Source organism: Penicillium hordei, assembly GCF_028827395.1.
Source record: "Penicillium hordei strain IBT 12815 chromosome Unknown utg000002l_segment0_segment0, whole genome shotgun sequence".
Taxonomy (NCBI): domain Eukaryota; kingdom Fungi; phylum Ascomycota; class Eurotiomycetes; order Eurotiales; family Aspergillaceae; genus Penicillium; species Penicillium hordei.
The window spans coordinates 1,744,067-1,766,210 of NW_026623143.1; the positions used below are offsets into that span (position 1 = coordinate 1,744,067).

At 49.8% G+C, this 22,144-nt stretch overlaps 10 protein-coding genes across 10 annotated transcripts; 5 read left to right on the forward strand and 5 right to left on the reverse strand.

The window, feature by feature from the left end:
• Window positions 1–800: 800 nt before the first annotated feature.
• On the forward strand, window positions 801–2,249 carry N7537_003950 (ribonucleotide-diphosphate reductase subunit RNR2; the record flags this gene model as incomplete). Its single annotated transcript, XM_056895008.1, has 4 exons — window positions 801–830; window positions 919–1,158; window positions 1,255–1,588; window positions 1,645–2,249. The coding sequence occupies 4 exons, from the start codon at window positions 801–803 to the stop codon at window positions 2,247–2,249; spliced, it is 1,209 nt and encodes a 402-aa protein (XP_056754756.1).
• Window positions 2,250–2,779: 530 nt separating this feature from the next.
• Window positions 2,780–3,658, reverse strand: N7537_003951 (SRP9/SRP21 family protein; the record flags this gene model as incomplete). Its single annotated transcript, XM_056895009.1, has 1 exon — window positions 2,780–3,658. The coding sequence occupies one exon, from the start codon at window positions 3,656–3,658 to the stop codon at window positions 2,780–2,782; it is 879 nt and encodes a 292-aa protein (XP_056754757.1).
• Window positions 3,659–4,951: 1,293 nt separating this feature from the next.
• N7537_003952 (EthD domain-containing protein) lies at window positions 4,952–5,317 on the forward strand (the record flags this gene model as incomplete). Its single annotated transcript, XM_056895010.1, has 1 exon — window positions 4,952–5,317. One exon carries the CDS (start codon window positions 4,952–4,954, stop codon window positions 5,315–5,317), a length of 366 nt encoding a protein of 121 aa, XP_056754758.1.
• Window positions 5,318–5,719: 402 nt separating this feature from the next.
• Window positions 5,720–9,068, reverse strand: N7537_003953 (WD40 repeat domain-containing protein; the record flags this gene model as incomplete). The annotated part of the gene is made up of 5 exons (XM_056895011.1): window positions 5,720–7,507; window positions 7,567–8,122; window positions 8,323–8,480; window positions 8,635–8,789; window positions 8,981–9,068. 5 exons carry the CDS (start codon window positions 9,066–9,068, stop codon window positions 5,720–5,722), a joined length of 2,745 nt encoding a protein of 914 aa, XP_056754759.1.
• A 256-nt stretch (window positions 9,069–9,324) lies between these two features.
• Window positions 9,325–10,000, reverse strand: N7537_003954 (2-oxo-4-hydroxy-4-carboxy-5-ureidoimidazoline decarboxylase; the record flags this gene model as incomplete). Its single annotated transcript, XM_056895012.1, has 3 exons — window positions 9,325–9,378; window positions 9,448–9,547; window positions 9,603–10,000. The coding sequence occupies 3 exons, from the start codon at window positions 9,998–10,000 to the stop codon at window positions 9,325–9,327; spliced, it is 552 nt and encodes a 183-aa protein (XP_056754760.1).
• Window positions 10,001–10,668: 668 nt separating this feature from the next.
• Window positions 10,669–14,522, forward strand: N7537_003955 (uncharacterized protein; the record flags this gene model as incomplete). The annotated part of the gene is made up of 4 exons (XM_056895013.1): window positions 10,669–10,742; window positions 10,820–11,007; window positions 11,071–14,421; window positions 14,488–14,522. The coding sequence occupies 4 exons, from the start codon at window positions 10,669–10,671 to the stop codon at window positions 14,520–14,522; spliced, it is 3,648 nt and encodes a 1,215-aa protein (XP_056754761.1).
• A 1,283-nt stretch (window positions 14,523–15,805) lies between these two features.
• On the reverse strand, window positions 15,806–17,905 carry N7537_003956 (uncharacterized protein; the record flags this gene model as incomplete). Its single annotated transcript, XM_056895014.1, has 4 exons — window positions 17,657–17,905; window positions 17,318–17,577; window positions 17,095–17,253; window positions 15,806–17,035 (listed from the first exon to the last, which is right to left on the reverse strand). Exons 1-4 carry the CDS (start codon window positions 17,859–17,861, stop codon window positions 15,806–15,808), a joined length of 1,854 nt encoding a protein of 617 aa, XP_056754762.1. The 5' UTR covers window positions 17,862–17,905.
• A 542-nt stretch (window positions 17,906–18,447) lies between these two features.
• On the forward strand, window positions 18,448–19,812 carry N7537_003957 (pseudouridine synthase PUS4; the record flags this gene model as incomplete). Its single annotated transcript, XM_056895015.1, has 2 exons — window positions 18,448–18,610; window positions 18,662–19,812. The coding sequence occupies exons 1-2, from the start codon at window positions 18,538–18,540 to the stop codon at window positions 19,810–19,812; spliced, it is 1,224 nt and encodes a 407-aa protein (XP_056754763.1). The 5' UTR covers window positions 18,448–18,537.
• A 350-nt stretch (window positions 19,813–20,162) lies between these two features.
• N7537_003958 (EBP2 family rRNA-processing protein) lies at window positions 20,163–21,290 on the reverse strand (the record flags this gene model as incomplete). The annotated part of the gene is made up of 2 exons (XM_056895016.1): window positions 20,163–20,452; window positions 20,528–21,290. The coding sequence occupies 2 exons, from the start codon at window positions 21,288–21,290 to the stop codon at window positions 20,163–20,165; spliced, it is 1,053 nt and encodes a 350-aa protein (XP_056754764.1).
• Window positions 21,291–21,583: 293 nt separating this feature from the next.
• N7537_003959 (uncharacterized protein) lies at window positions 21,584–21,995 on the forward strand (the record flags this gene model as incomplete). The annotated part of the gene is made up of 2 exons (XM_056895017.1): window positions 21,584–21,661; window positions 21,723–21,995. The coding sequence occupies 2 exons, from the start codon at window positions 21,584–21,586 to the stop codon at window positions 21,993–21,995; spliced, it is 351 nt and encodes a 116-aa protein (XP_056754765.1).
• Window positions 21,996–22,144: the final 149 nt, after the last annotated feature.

Genomic DNA, 22,144 nt, shown 5'->3' on the forward strand with positions numbered 1-22,144 from the left:
CGGGTACGGAGTACTCCGTACAGCAGATGCAATGCGTGTGTGGGGAGCTGAGCACACCACGCCATGCCATGGAAAATGGGCTCTAAGTCGGCGAATGAGATGCTAACGGCTGGATCTAGACCAATAACAAAACCAATTAAATCCGTAAATCCGGATTGTTTTCCTAGTCGCGTCGCGCGTTTTTGTGGATTCTCTGGCTTATCTGATCATGATCAATAGTGGGACTGAAAAAAAAATTGGAGACGCGTGGGAGTTGTTGATGTCTTGGGTTGTAGGCCTCTGGAGGTAGTGGTGTGGCAATTGCTGCATTGCTAAATTGGATATTCACTATTATCAGAATAAAGAGTCCAAGGCATTCTTTCGAGAAGTAGTGATATACAGATGTACAGAGTAAGATAAGATCGGAATCTACTAAATCTACTAAATCTACGAAAAAAGTACAAAATCCATATTAAGATGCACAAGAATGGAACTGGAATGGGGCACGGCCAAGGACTATCCTTTCGGATGTTGCTGGGATCCAAGTGGCATGAGAAAAGAATTGCCCAAATAGGAAAGAAGGGCTGGGAAAACAGGCCGGTGGACGCGCCGTACGTTACCTAAGCGGTGCGCGAAGTCACGTGCGACGTGACTTAGCACGTCGCGCTAAAGAGAAATCGGCAGTACTTAATCGAGTTTCTCTTCCCTTGTCCAACTCCAAATTTCCCATCCCACTCTCAAAGCTTCTGTCTCATTCTTACTTGCTGTCTTTGTTCTCAATAATTGTCCTGTGATATTACACTCCTCATATACTTCTTCCAATGGCCGCTCAGGTCACTCCCTCGAAGCAGGTACGTGATGTCACGTTTCTCGCCTCTTGCCTCTTCGCGTCAGACGCGTCGTGAAGTTCGTTTTGAGCTAACATTTCTTATTTCTTAGGCTGCTTCCTCCCTCGAGAACCTCAAGATGAGCGATTCACCTATCAAGAAGCTCGACTTCCAGTCGGCTGGCAATGAGCACGCGCCTGCATCTCTCAAGGCTGTCGACGCCTCCATTGAGAAGCCCACCGAGAAGGCTCTCGCATCCAAGCCTCTCACCATCAAGGAGATGGAAGCCACAGAGCCCCTCCTCCAAGAAAACCCCCACCGTTTCGTCATGTTCCCTATCAAATACCACGAGGTAAGTCACGTCGTCGACGCGTTTCACGCGTAAAGTGGATATCGTTAAGGACGTCCTGCCACCATGAACATTGAAGCTAACCATGTCCCTCAACAGATCTGGCAAATGTACAAGAAGGCCGAAGCCTCTTTCTGGACTGCCGAGGAGATTGATCTCTCCAAGGATCTCCACGACTGGCACAACCGCCTGAACGACGATGAGCGTTACTTCATCTCCCACGTCCTGGCTTTCTTCGCAGCCTCCGACGGCATTGTCAACGAGAACCTTGTCGAGCGTTTCAGCTCGGAGGTCCAGATCCCCGAGGCCCGTTGTTTCTACGGCTTCCAGATCATGATGGAGAACATCCACTCCGAGACCTACTCCCTGCTCATCGACACCTACATCAAAGAGCCCAAGCAGCGTACCTACCTCTTCGATGCCATCGACACCAGTAAGTACTTCTCAAATTGACTTTTATGTCGTTCAATTGTCTAACTTGACATTTAGTTCCCTGCATTGCCAAGAAGGCCAACTGGGCCCTCAAGTGGATCAACGACCGCGAGTCAACCTTCGCTTCCCGTCTGGTTGCCTTCGCTGCTGTCGAGGGTATCTTCTTCTCCGGCTCATTCGCCTCCATCTTTTGGCTGAAGAAGCGTGGCCTGATGCCTGGTCTCACTTTCTCCAACGAGCTGATCTCTCGTGATGAGGGTCTCCACACTGACTTCGCTTGTCTGCTGTTCTCCCACATGAACCACCGCCCCGACCCCAAGATCGTTGAGGCTATCATTGTCGAGGCCGTCGGCATCGAGCAGGAGTTCCTGACTGACGCTCTTCCCTGCGGTCTCCTTGGCATGAACTCCAAGCTGATGTGCGAGTACATTGAGTTCGTCGCTGACCGCCTGCTGGTGGCCCTCGGCAACAAGAAGTACTACAACGCTACCAACCCCTTCGACTTCATGGAGTCCATCTCCCTGGCTGGCAAGACCAACTTCTTCGAGAAGCGTGTCGGTGACTACCAGAAGGCTGGTGTCATGGCCAGCACCAAGCAGGAGGTCAACGCTGAGGGCGAGAAGGTCGTAAGCGAAGGTCTCAACTTCGATGAGGACTTCTAGACGACGTCCTTCTCCCTTCCCTCTTGTGTTGTTTTATACCCTCTCCCCTTTCACGTGATATTATGCTTTTCTTATTCTGTTTTATTGATTGACGCAATTTCCGTCTGAAGGCTCGCATGGGAATGGCGTTTTTTTTCTTTCTTGTTTTTCTCTTTTTTTTGGTCCGTCCTGGACTCTGATTTCCATGGATGAATGGCGGATTCTCTGTATCTAGATCTTCGAATCACTTCTCCAATGTGTCTGAATTTGTTTGTTTGTAGATATAGTAGATAACGCCAATGGCCTTCTAAAATACACATTATCAATTGTCCAGTCTCATCTCTCATCCCTACTTCAGACTCTGGAAACTCCATTTAATCCACAAGAATATCCGTGGATTTGCATAGCCAGCCCGAACTCAAAGCCGGTATCTCATTCTCGATATCAAAAGACCTCACTCCCACATCTATGAATGCATCATAAAAAGTAACAGGCGAAAAAAGAAGCATAAGAAAGTAAATGAGTCTCATTCCAAAAGAACCCAAATTAATTTACCGCTTCCCCTTCCCACCCTTCTTCTTCCCCTTCGCACTCTGTCCCTGACTCTGACCCTGCGCCTTACCAGCAGCCGGCGTCACCTCCTCAACAGGAGCAGGGGCATCAACCATCTCCACATCCGCGCCGGCAGCAGGCACCGCAGCTGATAACCCCAAACCCGCTACATCAGCACCGGCAGCCAGTTTTCCCAGACTCGTAATCAGGCGACTGACTTCCTGTGCCTTGTTTGTGCGGTAGTGCAGACAGATTCCGGTAGTTGGGTTGAATGTTTTCAGCGTGAGGGTTGCGATTGCGGTGGGTGGTTGTGCGGGTGTGGTGGATGGAGCATCGGTGGCTTTGGCGGCGTCTTTTCGGACTTGGGATTTGTGGGCGCGGATTATGTTTCCTCGTCGATTTGTGGGGAATGAGTATTTTGTTACTATGCGAGTCTGGGATTTGTTGTTAGTTTGGTGGATTTGGATTTGGATTTGGGATTGGGATTGGGAGTGCTCATTGTTGCCCGTTGTGGGGGACGCGGTGTGGAAGATCGGATGGCGGGTTGGCATGGGAGGTAGGTTCGGGTGCTTACTGTGTCTGGGTACGCTTGTAATAACTGTGCTGACTGTTCCAGGTAGGCCTGGGAGGTGGGTAGGTAGGGCATTTTGGAGTGGTGGTGAGCGTCTGTAGAGCTCGCGGTTTTGGGGTTGAGAGGTGTGGTGGGATGCGCAGCTTGGTGGGTGTCTCGGTGTCGCGGGGAATTCCCAGAATGAAATGTTGCGGATCGACGGGAAATATCCGCTGAGATTCAAGGCTTGAAAGAGGAATTGGTTGGGGAGTTGGTGGATGGAGAGAGTGTGTGGAGGTGTTATCAGTGTGCTGGCGGCTTTTTCCATGTCTTGGCATCAATATAGGCTCGCTCCGCAATTTATACATGTACACTTCGGGATGGCCATCATTGAATGAGATATTTCATGATTAGGTGGAATACGAATAACATCTATTATCCTATGCTAAGCCCATCACTTGGGATCTAATTGAATACGATCATTGGCCCTAAATAAGAGAGCGAGTGGCTAAGTCTACCCTCACAAGGTTTAGAGGCTCGAAGTATGGCAACCAAGCCGTTAAGCTACCAGATCATAACTTGGTGGTCAAGTTTGGCCGTCATATCTCCTCCCACGAGGCAAAGAATCAGCAAAAAGCGTACATCACAATTTGTCCAGACATCGTGATGGTCCCTTGGGTTCATGCTTTTCTTTTCTTTTTCTTTTTGGACAATGAGGGTTAGAGCTATATGGTATCCGATTCTATTCCTGGCAAAACTACTGATCCCCCTCCAGACTCTCACATTCAAAGACTCGCCAACATTCTCGAGTATTTTCAGTCTATCACCGCTGATAGTGCTGGTAGCCTCTGTGGTAGTCCGTCGGTTGGCCTGCTCTGGCCATTAGCAATATACAGCAAGTGGAAGATTAGTTGAGCAGCCAGCTTTTTCCCAAATATCGTAAGGTTCAATTTGATCCTAGTGGATCATGGGAATGGGTGAGATAATATCAGCGCTAGGGCAGGATCAATGTTGATATATAGGGTGTAATCAGACAGCCTATGAAGAGTTGGCTGCCCTACGATCAGAGTATATAGGTGATAATTTGCGCCTAGCAGGATACTTGGGCTGAATGTGATAGTACTCCGGGTGCCGATCGCTTCGCGCATAATTACGGCTTCAGGGTATAATCGACTTGCTTCGTGAGATCGCCTAAATCGGTATACTTGCTCAAGTAATTCATAAAAGCAGTGCTAAAGGAATACAAATCAAAAAAAATGGTGGGCGATAGGTTGGTTGGCTGTCTACGTTCATCATTACCGGCTAGGGACGTTGATACACACGGCCCCCTAAATGCATCCATATGGTTAGGGCTTACATGTCTGCCTATCCAGGAACTTCCTAGAAGATCCAGGAAGTCAATCGAAAAAATCAAGAACACTCTAGAAGATTCAAGCAACTCTTAGAGACCACAAGAATCTTCTCAGATCTTCCGCATAGGGCGTTGTTAAGTATATAACCATTTCCGTTTCCGGTAGGAGATGCCTTATTTACCATACTTCAAACTAGAATTATATCCCCTTCTCACAGCCACATACACCAAAACTCTCACAAATACTCACAAATACCCACGTCCAATACCATGGTATACCGCGTAATAGTCTTCGCCCCACGCAAATCCACCATCACCCACGAGGAATTCAAAGCCCGTTACGAGCAGCACATGCGCATGGTAACAGAAATCTGCGGCGATGCAGCCCCCCTCTCACACACACGGTCGTATCTGAAGCATGATACAAAGTCTACTCCGATGTTGCTAGCGGGAAGCGTCGACGAGACGTATGATGCCGTTGTAACCATGTCATTTGAGGATGAGGCGGCGTTTGGCAGGTTCTGTCTTGCGTTGAACACGCCGGAGGCTAAGGCTATGATTGAGGCTGATGAGGCGGGATTTTGGGATCAGGAGAGGATGAAGGTTATGGTTGTTGAGGAGACCAAGACATCCTAGGTATTGGGAACTGCCATGTCTATAGTACTTTTCTTAAGGCTTAGTTCGAAGTGTGGGTTGGAAATGCGGTATGGGAGAGCGAGAAAGCATGGCTAGGAAGAACTATGCTATACTTCGAAGGTTGGACAACTATACAATGTGCCTGGTCTCATCTCTCATTGGGTCTGATACTGTACATGGCCTGCTATCAAGGCCCAAAATATACACATTAAACAAACATATCAACATCATAACTACATAAGTGAACATCCAACACATTCATCGTATCCATCCTACCCGTCCTCCAATATGTATCAGAAATGCCAAACAAAACGCCAAAAACTATTATACATCCCAGAAATCATAGATCGTAGACCGTAGATTACATATGCATCCACAGGCATCCATAAATGAACAAAGGACTCAAGAAACAGGCCGATGACACTCCGAACAAATAAGCTTCTGCTTCCCATCCCTTCCCTTAACACTGCGGAAACTCGTCCCACGACAGTTATCACACTTAAGCACATCTTCCTCTGCATCACCCACCGAAGACGTATAGTCACTGCTCAGCACACTACCTACTGAAGTACTCAACCTGCGCTCGCGCGCCGGGATCCTATCCGGACTAAGCAAATCATTCGAGTTTCGAGCCTGGATGGCCATCGCATCATGCGTGATCTTGTTCCAGTATGCGTAGCTGTGATCACCCTGTAGCCAGAGCGGGTTGTCTTGTGATTTATTGGCGGCTAGAAGGTCTGCGGACGAGGCAACTTTTGGGGGAGCTTGGGCTTTGGAGTTCGAAGCGTTTACACGACCGTTATTGTTTCCATTTGCCCGGCTTATTTCTTCACTTGTGCGGTTGCTGTCGAAGCGGAGTCGGCGTGGTGATGGGGGTGGCGATGTAGTGAAGACGGATAGTGATTCGTTCGGACCGAGACTTGAAGGTCGCGATGAGGCTAGTCTGGAAGTTGCTGAGCGGTGCTGCGGAGATGGTGTGCGGGTTCTGAGGCCGGCGCGGGTGCCTTCGGTGCTGGAGCGGCCGTGGCGGACGACGGAGTTGCGCCATGAGACGATGCGCTCGGAGGGGGTTTTGTGGGAGGAATCCTTTCCGGAGGAGGCGATGCTGCGGCGTGCGGAGTTGGAGCGGTTGAGGATCCGACGTGAGATGGTGGAGTTGGCGTCCCAGTTCTCGTAGCGTCTTTTTTGATACGCGCAGTCTTGTCGGAGGACTTTGATCTTGCCAGAGTAGTCGGCGATCACAATTATCTCTCCGTCTGGATGCTTTGATCGGGCCAGGTACGAGGGTGATTCGTGGGCCATTTTGCTGACGATGGATAGGCGGGGTGCTGATGCAGAGCGCTTATGGGGGTTCCCATTTTCTTTGTCTGGGCTTGTCTTCTTTGAAGTGTCTGTTGACTCCGGACCCATCAGGGCTACCGGGGGCGGGTTGCAGATGTCGTAGATTGGGTCTTCTGATAGCGCCAGGACCTGCTTGGTTCGAATCGGTGCCATGATTGCAGCTGTTACCATAGCAGACTGTGTCTCGAATACCTCCACCGCCTGCTTTTCGGAATCTCGTTGCACAGACCCAATTGGCCATACGTATGCCCGGCGATCCTCACTTCCGCATATGATGTACTTGCCATCATTGGTGAATGTAGCTCTAATTTGGCTGCAGGTGTTCTCGTTACCGCGGAATTTAGCCTCCAACGATCGATCGTTGAAGTCGTACAGCCTGATGCGGGAGTCGTTGCTGGTAACCAATAACTTGATATCACCCTCGGTACCATCCTTAGCATCGTCCTTGGGAACCGTCATCGTATCGATTCCAGTGATTTTGCTGCCCTTGGCGTTGCGTCCACGGGCCGATCGGACATGAATCTGGGCTGATACCCTCAGGCCCTCGGTGTCATAGATGTTAAGCATGCCATTCAAACATCCGGCAATGGAGTATCGGCCATCTGGAGTGAATGCCACTGCAGTAATCATATCGGGCACAGCAGTCACAAAAGCCACGCTTTTATCCGGGATACTCCAGAGTCGCAGTTTCGTATCGAGAGATCCAGCAAGGAAAAAGCGGTCGTCACGCGGGTGGAATTGGATCGAAGTCACAAAATCACTGTGCTTGAAACAGCAAAGACATTCCGATCGAGAGATATGCCATAGTCGCACGGTTTTGTCCATTGATGAGGAAAGAAGGAAGTTGTTCTGGGTCACACGTCAGCATAGCCATTTCCCATCGTGTTGGATGTTCTGAGCATGCATACTTTGCTCCAGCTCAGGTCTAATATACTTCCCGTGTGTCCCTCGTACACCTGGACAGGCTCCGGCTGGAACACAGGCGCCCTCAACCCGGAATTATCTTGTGCGTCTACGGGCGTTGCCTCCTCGTCCCCATTAGCATCCTCACGCTCCTCCGGTGTAGCGATAACAGTCCATACTCGGACCTTCCGGTCCTGGCCAGCGGCGGCGAGATATTTACCATCTTTGGAAAATGTGAGTGCCCAGACGGCCTTCCCTGTGTGATCGCCATTCTGCAAGGCCGAGGACGTAGATATCCGTCTATCTGCGGGTTTGGGCGGTGGACCGCTACCCCCCAGTTCTTGGGCCAGAAACACGCGGTTGAACGTCTTATCCTTTTTGTAATGGGCTCGCACCTTCAAGTATTTAGACGGAGCAAGGTGTTGAGGTATAAATCCAACTGGATGCGAAGTGTCAACGGACATGCGGTGTGCTTCGGATTCCGAGGTCTCATCTTCCGCCTCCGACAGGTGTTCTTTTTTCTTGCTTCCAATGATTCGGCTGAGAAAGGAGACACCTTTTCTAGAGTTGAAGAAGAACAAACCATGGGTCAGCCGCTGATGATATAATGCATATTGTTGCGAGAGTCCTGGGGGTGGATATTCTCAAGTGGAATATGCGGGGGAGGTGCAAAGAAACTCCCGGCGTACAAGTGTCGGCGACACAAATGCGCCTGCGTGACTGTAGTTCCTAATGCAGTCTGACAAGGTCTAAAAACTTACTTCTTCTCTTTGGGAGGTTTTGTAGGCAATGCATCTCCGCGTGTCGGGCTTGGTTCTGGTTGGCCGTACTCGGAGCCCACGGCCTCTGCTTCGTATGACGCTCTTCCCAGTAATTTCAGGGGAATAGATTTCTGGGTATTGGTGCGTTGGATAATGTGCTACAACGGCGACAGAGCACGGCCCTCCTGTCAGCTTGGCTCCTGCATCTCCGTATCTGCATCTCAGATGCGGGTCGCACAACGCAAACAAGCACATGATGGGACCGAGAGAAATATCGGTCCATTCGGTGCAGGTCTACTGCTGAGAGCTTACCTGCGACAACGGATCTATGGCACTTGACTCGGTCTTCTCGAGGGGGTTAAGCGAGGTCGAATCTCGTAAAGAGCCGCCAATGACCGAGCGCCTGGGATTTCGGGCATCTTGGAGACTATGGGTCGAGCCTGAGGGGACATCCGATGTTGCTGAGCCTGAGAGTTCCGTCAGCATCTTCCATTGACAAGTTTTTCTTTCGTTCTTTTTGGCGCGTGACAACAGCCCAGAGCCAGTGGGCAGTGGCGCATTGGAGTATTCCAGGCCAGACCAGATTCAAATTTCAAATTTCAAGCTTGGAAATTCAGATTCCAGACTCAAAATCCAGAAAACCGAAAGTCCAACTTACCGGGGAATGTTGAGGTTCCAAGGGGGGTCAAATCGGTTATCGCGGGGGTCGTCGCGACTCGTAGTTGGAGATTATTTCCCTCCGCCATGTGGTCAGTCGCATGGGGGGTGGTATGAAGGGGGGTAATGTACAAAATGGAAATATACACTATTCACAAAAGACTTGAATCAGAAAGAAAAGAAAAGTGAAGTAAAGCGGCAAAGACCGGATAGATGACATCAAATGGGGGCGATGAGGGTGGAGACTTTGGACCCTCCAAGTGCTTATTTTATGAGAGACTATAAGACTCTAACAGTATGACAGTATGACAGTATAAAATATAGAATAAAGAGTATAAAATTACATTAAATGTGTGATTGAAGCTTTCTCGCTCGGTCCTTTGCAATATCACACATACCCTACGGGAGTACACAAAGTCAGTATAGGTACATATATATATATAGCAGTCGATGATAAGAGAACGTTACCTGAATGGTCTCTTCAATCTCTTTCTCCGCATCGGCCCGTTTAATGCGCTGGCGCATTTCGACCATAATCACGTCGCGACTACGCCCATTGACAAATGTGCTATAATATCTCAGGTCAATATGTATACACAACTGCGCAAGGGAGGTGGACCTACACAAATCGCAACCCTGGAAACTTCTCCTCGTATTCCGCATTCAGTGCTCGTAATTTCTCCGCCTGTTCCTCTGCGCCTTCATTCAATTGGGCCTGTTCCTTTTTACTCAGCTCGCTCAGATGTTCTGGGTTGGCTGGGGCCCGGCCAAGACGCGGATGCGATCCCAGAATACCAAAAAGCACGTCCCGGTCGGTAGGAGAATCCGGGGCTGAGAGTGCAGACATGCGACCCCCTACAGCATCGATGAGGCTGGTATATGAAGAGAAGGTCTGGTTGGCCAGCACAGGGATCATCAGTCGGTGGAGCTCTGGGGAGGGTTCGAAGAGGGTATCGAGTACCCGAAGCTGGGTCTCTTGAGGTAGGGAAGGGATCGTCGATAGTGGGGGAAGGTTGGCCATAGTGTATGTGGTTTATTGAATTGTTGTATATGAATTTAAAGGGAATGTATTGCAGTTAAGTACTCATAAAGTAGATAGATATCTGAGTTCCGCTTTCGGAGGACGCCGAGGCGGAGAACAGCGGGAATTGTATTATATGGCCCTAATATGTTCTATTAACTAGTTAACTAGTTAGTTATAACTACAACATACATGTAACTATTTATATTATTTATATATTTAATGTGTTTCATATGTTCATATGTTTACTTTAACATTCAACGTTGACTTATTTTCTCTTGGGTACAATCTTAATAAGCTCATGCATTCTATGACACGTACTATACCTCTTAAACGAAGAATTCAAGGACATCTATGAATATGTACTTCATACTTTGGTATCGAGGAAGGCTCGGATATTTAAATTGGGATAATCAAAAGGTGGAGCCAAAAAGAGAACATGTTCCCCCCTGAGAAGAGTTCGTCTAAACCAACTTTGTTTTTATGAAACAAGCCAAATCTGGCACTTCGGCCTTGATTGGGCACATCGCGATCTTTAAGATCCGATCCCAAATCAACCTTTAGTGTCTTTACCCGCTTTCTGGGGCCACATTTCCCTCCTATTCTCTCTTCTTCACATCCATTACCCTCGGCATTACGCCTCCTCTGGCATCCATGCGGCCCACGCCATGTCTTTGAATGGGCTCGATACTGCCCCCGTCCTTGAAGCCTACCAAAGTGCCTTGGCCGACGCAGGCGGGTGGTGAGTACCCCCTTTCCCCGGTGTTTCAACTTGCGACAGGTACATGAACGTCCTTCACTAACACCCCTATGTTTCAGGTTTCTACTACACTACATCGCAAGAGATGAGGTTGCCCTTCACGAACGAGGCACCGGCGGGGTGCCCGAGATCCGGAATGCCATTGAGGGCTACGAGGAATGCTCGCCGCTCTATGGCTTCCTTCAATACCGACGCAGAAAAGTGATAATTCGCTACATGCCGGAGGGGTTATCCAGGCTCATACTAGGTATGTCCATCAACCGGGGGTTGGTTTTTTGTTTTCCATAGAAATTGGTCTAATCTGTTCCAGCCCGAAGCAATGTCCAATTTCAGTCCGTCACCGACAAGTTCACCCCAAACGACACCGTACTTCCTCTATCCAAAGCCTCCGATCTCACCGAAAGCGCCTTGTCCTCCGCCTGTCTCCTCCATACCGCTTCGACCTCAATTACCTCTTCTTCGAGCTCTCTTCGCCGCCGTCGGCTGATGGAAATCACGGAAGATGCTGAGGAAAATGGCACAAAAGATGAAGCTCCGAAACCAATCCCACCTCCCCAGTCGGGGGCGGGACACAGACCAAGGAGCGTCAAGTCGGAAGCTACCCTCGTGCCATCGCCCATTGAACCCCCCGTTCCCGTGGAACCAGAACTACCCCCGATATCACCAGAAAGCGAAAAGGCATCAGTCGATCTCATGCCACCTCCATCCCGGGCGAGCTCCAGAGCCACAATCTCTCGAGGAAGTCCCATCGAACCACAATCAGCAACAATGTCCCCCAGATCCATAAAATCAGATCGCTCTCGCTCCAGTTCCAGGTACCGAACTATCCTGGATGAATTCCCTCGTCCTTCGGAGGAGGCCCGGTTGTCCACCCAATCCAGCCGCCCCTCACTCCGAGATTTGGAACGAGCTGCGGGATACACTCCAAAGGTTAAGTTGGGACCACGACCGTCCGTGGATAGCAGTGGAAGACCACGCACAGCAGGCAGTTCTCGAAATGTAGACCAGCGCCCCGTTGCCTCCCTGCCGACAAATATGCGCACCTCTTCTGTGCGGAAGCACAATGGTGATGCACCCCGCCCTCGATCTCAGGGGAGTACTTTCGCAACTAAGCCCACCAGTCGTGTCCCGCCAGTCCCACCCTTGCTGGTCCCACCCCCCTCCATTCCTATTTCGAGACCTCAACTTTCCCCTGGCGCAAAATCTCTTGGCGCGTTGTCGACCTCCTCAGGATTGACCCCTGAGAAAGAACGTTTGATGAAGGCTTTGCAGCAAAGGAAAAAGAATATGGCTAAGCGTGCGGAGGAAACGAAAAAGAAGCAAGTCTCGGAGGAAGGAGAGCTCAAACCAGTGAAGGATATTGCCAAGGACCTGGATGACGATAAAGAAAATCTCATTCAGATTCAATATCCTGATTCTGAAATGCTGCTGTCGGAGCCAGAGACAATTCAACAAGATCAACAGGAGCTTCCTTCAGCCAAGTCACCTGTGCCTCTTGAGGTCGCCCCTGAGCTTGTTCCCGAATCTATTCTTGAACCCGCCTTCGAGCCTGTTCATGACTCCACTCTTGAACTTGCCCGCGAACTCGTCCCCGAGGCTATTGTCAAATCCGCTCCTGAGCCTGTCGAGGCATTTGCTGAGCCCCTTTCTGAACTTGCTCCTAAGCCCGTTAACTCGAATCCCGAGGCTGTCCTCAAACCAGCCGCCGAACCAATTGTTGAGTCTGCTATGACGCCTGAGCTAGAGCAGCCTTCGGATCCTCTTAAGGCTGAATCAGAACCGATCGCTGATCTACCTCCTGCTAACGCCGATGATGGGTCCTTGCATATGGGCGTAGGTGCCGACAGCCCTGTCACAGCCGATTGCGCTGCCACACCTTCAGAGGCTGTGACGGCAGAAACGCTGCAGACACCCCCTGAGGATGAAACACGCACTGAGCACGAGGACTCCGCAATCCTTGGTCTCGCCCCACCCACCTTTAATCCTGGTGTTCCCCTTCAAAATGAGCCTACGGGTGCCCAAGGACCTGATTCAGGGGACGTCCCCAAAACACACCTCGAAATTTCCAGCGTTGCAGATGTGCCAACTGACGAATCTTCTGAGGTGCTTATCTCATCAGAGGTCCTTGAGGCGGTTCCTCCTTCCTCCACCTCTATTACCCCTCCAGAAAGCACTGGCACGGAAACCCCAACCGCCCCCGTTTTTGTCTCAATCGAGGCGGATGAGCCAGCCCCTGATCACCCAATTTCCGAGAAAGCCGAGCCTCTTACCCTGGATCAGAGGCGCAGGGTCCACCTGGAGCCTATTCAAGTGCCCACCCTAGAGTTCTCGGACGATGACAACCTCCTTTCCGACGATTCATTCATGGAGGAATTGACCTCAGCTACTGTCCAGGAGGCCAGACCAGTATCTGTGAAATCTCCCAACGGCGTCGATCACGCCTGGAGAAATTCACGCGCCGTCTCTAGTCCATTCTCTATGGGATCACCGTCGGGTATGCAAGCTCTCTCAGTGGGCCGGTCCGTTTCTAGCTCTCACTCTGAAAATGGCCCTCCTGCGCCGGTACTCATGGCCAAGAAGATCAACGTCTCCTCTGGAATTTCTAGCCGTATCAAGGCTCTTGAAAAGTTCTCGAGCCGCGAAGGCACTCCCTTGGGGGCGAGTCCGGCTATAGGTGGGCCATCAGCCTCCTCGTCTTTCGAGAACCTTCGCAAACGCGCATCTATCTCGTTGCCCAGTGGGAACCACGAAAGCCTCCCACCAAGCACAATGCATTCTGCTCATGTCCCCGACAAATTTACCCGTGCGCCGAGCTTAAGTCGACACAACCGTCAGGTGTCTGTGGATGCTACGCGCCCTACTAGCTCCGTTTCCGTGACAGCCCGTATCGTGCGCGATGCAGATATCTCTCCCGGGTCTTCCGGACTTGAGCCCGCTGAGTCCGATGTTGTCAACCTTCAGGCTAGTCATTTGACTGTAGAGCATGAGACAGCTGAGGCGTCACTCCCTCAGGCCTCGTCCATCGAGCCTGCCAGTCTTCCCCAGGACCGAAGTCCGTCAATGTCATCTACTACATCTAGTCGCCAAGCCACGTCTCGCCCCGGCAGCCGTCCCGACAGCCGCCCCGGAAGCCGTCCCTCTCTCCCCTCGCGGTCTAGGACTGACGACAGCGTCCAATCCGCTTCTTCCACATCCGAAGATAAGAAGATATCTCGCACCTCGCGACTCATGCGCCGTATGTCATCGCTCACATCCAACTCTCGCCGCAGCATTATCGGAGCCCTCAGCTCTCCAGTCAAGGAAGAGGAGCATGTTCCTGCCTTCACAAATGGGTCTAGCAAGGCTCCAGGGTCTACTAGCTCGCGTGCCTCAGAACCCATTGACATTGGTGAAGTAAACGTCCAGTTCCCAGACACTCTTCTGTGGAAGCGTCGGGTCATGCGCATCGATGAACAGGGATACGTTGTTCTCACGCCTGGCACCAACGATGCCACCACCCGCAACATGACTAAACGTTACCATCTCACCGAGTTCCGCACTCCTTGTCTTCCTGATGAGGACATGCAGGAATTGCCCAACAGCATCTTGCTCGACTTCCTAGATGGGAATACGCTCCAGTGTGCATGTGAATCCAGACAGGGACAAGCTTCTGCTCTTCAGAGTAAGTATCTAAGTACCTATCGCATTTTCTTGGAAATTCTGCGAAATAAATAACTAATCTATACAGCTCTCATCGAGGCTCACAGTGCCCACCAGCAATAATCCTCCCAACTCGTCAAAGGACAGGACTCACGCCGATAATCCTGTCTTCTATATTTTCATTCTCTTCTGGCCTTCGTCGCCCACCTTTTTCTTTTCCTTTCCCAACTACACACGCATCCTTTATCTCTCTTCTTACAATCCTCTCTGTATCTCTATATCTTTACTCTCTCTCTTATCTCTCAATCTGGTGTGTATGTGTTGTGATATATGTGGCATGTTCTTGGTATACCCCTCCGAGTCAAAAGAGCTTCTCTTTCTCTTTTCTTTTCTTTTCTCCCACTTCCCTCAATACAAATCTACTGTTCTTCGCCATGTACAAACATACAGACAGTATCTTTTTTTGCCCCTCCTTTTTGATCGCTTTTCTTAATTGGCTTTTTGCTCTTGCATATACACTCTATGTCTTTGCATAGAGTGTTGGTGTTCTATTCAATACACTTTGCTCTCCTCCTCTCCTCCTCCTGGCTTCTATAACTTTCTATTCTAATCTGTTTTCTGATTGCTATCTTGGTGCATACTAAAGTTAAGATGTGTACTCGACACATGTTCAAGACTTGTGCTGGCTGCTAGTAATACATTGGATTTCAGTGTAGTGCAGTCGGTTTGGGAGGAGACAAGTAGACCCAAGATACTACCGTATTCTTCCCTAACAAGAGGATGAAACAAAAAGGGGAGAATATACCCAATGTTATTTATACATAGAAAAGTCTCTCGCACGCAGAGTATTTTTTTTTACCGCCTTCATATACACATATAAAGACATCCAAAAAGACATGGCAAGGCCGCATAGGCGGCCGACTATTCTTTTGTTATTTGTGCTATTTCAAGCTCTATCCTACTTTGGGCGGGGTATCAAGTGGAAGAAATAAAAAGCCCAATCCGAAAGAATCATCAGCAAAGCAAAGTGTCCATCAAACTATCCCCTAGGGCTGTGCATGTCCAGCAAATTCATTCCGTAGGAGACATTCTCTCCCTTCAGTCTCTCCCTTCTGACATCTCAACACCATATTTCAACCGGTGATGTGTAAAGCTTGAAATTTGTGGGTATCTCTCTGTCCGCAAAGAAAACCGTTAGACAGTATTCTTGACAGCCGAAAATAAGAAGCAATTTCATGACATACTTGAGAGGAGAGTTTTCTAAGTGTGGCGCTGTGTTCGCCCACTGGCTCTGTCATGTTTTGTAATCAAAGTCCAGCGATATAAGGTCTTGATTGTTCACCCGTGTTTACGGTTTCGGATGAATGTCGTGGCACATAACGATCGTTAATTTCGGGATTATCAGATCAGGTGTAATCATTCGCAAGATCCTCAAGCTCCTGATCTTCATCATCCTCTTCATACTCGTCATTCTCCTCTAATCCCTCAGTCTCTGGAATGGATGTCTCTCCATCTAGGGGATGTTCGCCGTTTTGAGCCGTGCCATTCTCTTTGGTAGAATAGAACTCCGGGAATGCAGCCCGCATTTGCAACACATGTGCATCGACGACATATTGCATGAGGTTGTTGACGGGGAAGGAAGAATGCATGCGTTTCTCCGATTCCATCAATTCGACCTTCATCTGCATCTCCCACTCGTGCTCTCCGGCATGGTCGCCAATAAGCTTCTTGCGCTCGATTGCGTCGGTGGTCGAAATCACCTTCTCGCACCCGGGCATGCGACATGTCCAGGTATCAGATGTCTCCTCGATGGGTTCTTCAATTTCCTGTGGCGTATCTGGAGTTGGATCCCGCTCTGGGGTCTGATGACTTTGGCGTGATGGCGATGAAGATACGGGGGGAGTCTGGAGTTTGTCCTTGAACAGGCTCTTCATAAGAGAGGAGCCTGCACCGCTCGAGGCCGACAAGAACGAGCGAGTCCGGGGCTTCGTGGCCGAGAATGGATCTCGGATTAATTCGTGACCGCGGGTTTTGCTGGGTGTTTCGATTTCCTCCATATCGTCGATTTCATCGGTGTCCTCTTGGTCTTCCTCGTCGTCGGATTCGACTGTTTGCTGGTTCGCGGAGGCATTGCGGTTTCGCTTGCCGGTCACTTTGTTGGAGACTGTGTGGACTTTTGGACGTAGCACGGACTTCTGGGTCCGGACGTATCGTTCATCGTCGCTGGAATCTTCCTGCGGATCCAGGGGAGTTAGGAGTGCGGCTGGCAGAGGGGCGGATTTCGTGGATGCATGTGTGAGTTCCCTATGGATGACATAGCGAGGCCATCTAAAGTCTTCTTCGTCCATCATTTCCAGCACGGTGCTTGCCCTGATGGCAATGATCTTCTGGGCATCTTCGTTGCTGAAGGAGAATCGTTCTGCCAAGCGTTCTCCCAGGAGGTCAATATGCAGGCGACGCTTTGCCAAGTGACCTTCTTCTCTGAGGTCCTTGAGCAACCGATAGATGGCATCGGCTTGTGATTTTGAGATTGCTGCAGGCTGATGTCGAGGAGTTGTCACTTCTGGTTCATCTTGGGGTTCAGTTTCGCTTTCCTCGGAGGGAGAAAGCTCTTCCATTAGTCTATTATAGTCATCCTAGGCATATTATCAATATACCCACAGGCTATTGTAAACGAGGGTGATTCTTTACTCACATGAAATTGACGACGCAGATGGACGAAGACGTTCGTCTTCTTCCATTCCACATCTGAATCCCCTTGAATCATGCACCGAAGCAAGAAGGCGGCGTGTGTCGCAAATACCTCAGCTGACTGTTCTCGGGTCTCACATGAGCCATATGTGTGGTAAGTGTACTAAGGGTGGATGAATATTAGGACTCGGTTTGTATAGTGTGTACCCCAGAATCGAAAGACTCACTTGTTCACAGAGACTCCTAAAAGAGGGATTTATCTGTCTCCTTCCTTGCTGATGCTTATCGACTAGGAAATACAGCATGTCGATGGCCTGGACCATGCGATTGTATGTGGGTGTGAAACCCTTGGCGGGCGAAATGATGTCGTACCAGCCCGCTTTACCAGCAACCCAGAGCTCAATGCTTTTATCTTCAGTTTGACCGTAGGCATAGTGTGTAACCTCGTCAATAATAATGCGCTTAGGAGGATTGTCCGGGTTGAGTACTAGTGAGCGAGTGACTGGTCAGCAAGCTGCTTGATAAACGCGCATTGATAACGGGCTTGTAACTGCATCGATACGCACCTAAATGTTCCTGATCCTCACGAAGCGGCTCTAAGCAGCCGATAACCTGCACTGGGTTCTGTTCGGTGGCATCCAGTAGATTTGCATATAGCATCTTCCCAGGCTTTAGGACCTTCACATCGGTCAGGCCAAACTCCCACCAATCGTTCTCATCGGTAATAGAGGGATCGGTGGGAGCTAGGACGGTTTCTTCGCGGGACGTCATGGTGGAATTGGCATGGTGGATGTTGAGGATAATGTATGTAGAAGTGAAAAAAGGTAGGTGAGGTTAAGTAACTGAGGATATGAGAGCGAGAAGAAAGTGACCTGGTATGGAAGCTTGTAGCTGTCAACAGTCGAAGTCATCGACCAGTAAATTACAGATACAACGAGTTACCCACAATTAATTACAGAATTCTGCCTGATTTATCAGGAATAAAGAATTACATAAGATGGAATTCAACCTTCCAGGTCCAACCGTATAGGATCAAACTATTCCACAGCTGTAAGAAGTATTCAGATGTATTCAAAGGGGGTGAATCTTCAATCAATATAGTTGGCAAAAATGGTGTCCTGGATTGTCTTGATTATTAAATGGGAATTTAATTATCATCCTGGCTTTCACTCTAGTTATGTTGTAGGTCGATTATCCTCCATCTACTATAAGATAAAGAATATGAAACCTGGCATTTAGGACATTAAAATACATAATACTGAGGTCTTTCCTCTATATAGTACTGTAATATCTATAGATATTCCGACTGATGACCCAAACCCCTATATATCAATATATCATAATCATAATCCAATCGCCTTGTCCCAAAGAACTGCCGTAAAGGCGGGAGCCAGATCTCTACCAAAATAACATTTTTTCCATTTTGGTTCGACTTCCATCTCTCCAGATGCCATTCCCTCCAGGTTTTCGCCTTTTTCGCAACACAATGTCTGGCGAGAAGATCCTCGAAGGCGTATTCGGTGAGCGTGACTCCTACTAAAGCGAAGATCTCGATCTAACTTCTCCGACAGCCGTCCACAAGCCGCAAGGCGTAACCTCCGCCGACGTGATCCGCACTTTGCAAAAACACTTCAACCCCTCCAATACATTCAGACCATGGCTAGAAGAGGAACGCGCCCGCCGCGACCGTGAAAGTCAATTCCAGCGCAAACGCCGTCGCCACCAACGCCTCGACGTCAAGATCGGCCACGGCGGAACCCTAGACCCGCTCGCGACAGGCGTGCTCATCACCGGGGTTGGAAAGGGCACGAAGTCCCTCCAGGATTTCCTGGCCTGCACCAAGAGCTACGAGACCATTGTGACATTCGGCGCCGAGACGGATACCTACGACCGCCTTGGAAAAATCGTCCGTCGCGCGCCCTACGAACATATCACGCGCGAGGCAGTCGAGAAGGCGCTGGAACAGTTCCGTGGTAATATCATGCAGAAGCCGCCCATTTTCTCTGCTTTGCGGGTTAATGGAAAGAAACTATATGAGTATGCGCGCGAGGGCAAGGTGCCGCCGATTGAGATCAAGCACCGGCCTGTTGAGGTTTTGAACATGGAGATTGTGGAGTGGTACGAGCCTGGCACGCATGAGTACAAATGGCCCGAGGAGGAGATGACTGGTGATGAGAAGGCTGTTGCTGAGAAGCTTCTTGATCAGGAAGCTTCGGCACTTGCACCACCGGCCGAGGGTGACGCTACGAGCCAAGTTCCCGAAGCTTCTTCTACCAAGCGGAAGTCGCCACCCCCGGCGGACGAGGTGAAGGATGATAGTTCGGAGGCTGCTAAGAAGCAAAAGGTTTCCGAGACCGAGGCGGCACCTGCAGCTGCAGCACCTGAGCCTACTGTCCCCGAACCTGCTACCACAGAGGTCCCTGTTGTTCCTGTAGAGGAGCCTAAGCCCCAACCTCCGGCGGTGAAGATCAAGATGACTGTCACGTCGGGCTTCTATGTCCGCTCGCTGGCACATGATCTGGGTAAAGCTGTTGGTAGCTGTGCTCTGATGAGCGAGCTAGTGCGCAGTCGTCAAGGTGACTATGAACTCTCCTCCGACAAGGTTCTGGAGTACAAGGACCTTGATGCCGGCGAAGAGGTCTGGGGACCGAAGGTGGAGAAATTCCTGACAGAGTGGGAGGAGAAGAGAGCTGCCAAGGCTGAAGCTGAAGCAGCTCAATAGACTATAGAATCGCGAAAATGATATAGCATTTTGTATATAGACGTTCTATCTGTAATATCAACCCAATTCAATCTACTATGCATCATATCTTGCATACTATGTGTAATACCTAGGTGTGTACCGAGGTGGGTAACGTATAACATCTACAACTCGAAACTGTTCATTCCTAAGAGCCTACCTTGTGTCGCTTTTATAATTCGAGTACAGTACAAAGTCTCACATTTGCAAATCATAGAGATAATAAATCAAAACTGCCATTTTTTGGTTATCCAGACCCAAGCGAGAAAAAATAATTACATGATGCACGATACAAATGCAATGTCACAACATAACCCATCACGTTAAAACGATTAGTTGCGTCCCTTGGCTTGGACTCTCTTGCTCTTGCCGGGTCGCTTTGCGCCACCCTTCATCTTCTTAGCGGAGAAGTTGCTCAGATCACCACTGGACGCGGCATCACCGCTCTTAGCATGACGCTTCTTGCCTCCGAATCCGAACTTGGCGTCCTTCTTCTGGCGCTTCGAGCCACCGGGGCCATCACCACGGCTACGCTTCTTCTCGGGCTGGGTAGCCTCGTCAATAGCAATGTCGAACATATCATTGGCATCATCGGTAGGGGCAGAGCTGTCAGCCTTGCGCTCTGTGTGGAAAAATCAGGTTAGCGACTGCAAAACTCATAAAAAGATATCAAGAGTAAAATAAAGTAGAAACATACTCTTCTTGAGGGTGTTGATCTTCTCCAACATCTCGCGCTTCTCCTTGTGTCTCTGCTGCAACTTGGAGTTCTGGACCTGCTTTCCGAACTTCTTAAGATCACGCTGGCGACGCGCCTCAGCAGAAGCCTTCTTGCTAGCAGCCTCCTCGTAAAGCTTCTTCTTGATCAAGCTCATGTGCTCATCGTTCTTCACCATCTCCGCGAAGTAATCGCCCGGCCGTGTGAAGGGAACGCCATCCTTCTTCAGCAGGCCACGGGCCTGGGTGGCAGCAGCCTGGCAGACCTTGTAGAAGGCCAATTCACGGTTCAGATCGTCATTGGCGTCTTCGACCTCGATCGGCTCTTTCGAGACTATGGAGTTGTGCTCTGAGAATGGGGTGTTGGGACCGATGAAGGAAATGCGCTTGAGCGCGGAGAGGATAGCGGCAGAGTTGTTGATTGTCAGACGTTGGTGGGGAACGACATCTTCACGCTCGTCTTCTTCAAGGTCGGAGAGCGGGATGTCTTCTTCCTCTTCCTCATCTTCCATCTCCTCGTCCTGGTCGACCTCTTCCTCTTCTTCCTCTTCTTCCTCTTCGGCGTCAGAGCTGGCGGCCTCCCCTTCCTCCTTCTTCTCCTCCACGATCTTGTCCTCAGGAGCGGCAGCAGTCTTCTTAGCCTTCTTTTTTTCCGCGGCCTTGATCAATTTCTTCTGCTTCTCGGCGTCGAAATCGCGGCCCTTGTGGGCATCGAGGGCCTGGAGTAACTTGCTGCGCTTGCCCATTGTTGCTTTGTGTTAAAATACAAAGAGAAATTTGTATTTTGTGTAATGTGAAAGGAATTGAAAAGAGGAAAGCAACTTGCTATCAAACCCGCATCAGAGAATCCACGGGATTTTTTTGAAATCACGCCAGTCCTGATAAGGCTAGCGCCACCGATAAGACCAGGCTAGTCCGCACATAGCAATATCTCGGAAATACACATGACCCGATCCCTTATCGAGTCCACCGCCCTGTCAACTGTCTCTCTGTCTCTAGATGCCCCAAACAGTCTGTACAGCGATTGCATAGTCTCATAATGGTCGACGATTCTAAATCCCCTTCTCCAGACAAATTGTCTCCCCTACCAGAGGGGGAGTCTCTCCTATCCCAACCGGTACATACCCTCCACAAGCTTCAACCCTCACTTATCGCCCTTACCAACTAAATACGCCTAGAACTCCGATGCCCAAGGTCAGCTTACCGCAGCCGTGGACGATCTGCTCAATGAGCTTCAAAGAAAATTCGACAATGTCTCTATGGAGATGTTTGGGAAACGTGAGTCGCCGCCTCAATCATCCCCCGCCATCACCACCAATACATCTTCATACCTAAGACTATGTAATAACCTATGTTTATATGCAGTGGATGACATGACCAAGCGCCTTGATGAGCTAGAGGCATCTCTAGCTGCATCTTCTAGTGCCGGCGCCCCGAGTCAGGCAAAATAAATACGCAAGCTTTCTACCCATACTCCGACTTTGTGCATTCTGCATTCCTTTTTCACGTGGCGTTTTTGGCGGGAGAGCAATGAACGCTGCATCTTTGAGCTGTCCAGCTCTGCTGAACCCCTGTATCAATAACCCAACACATACTTTAC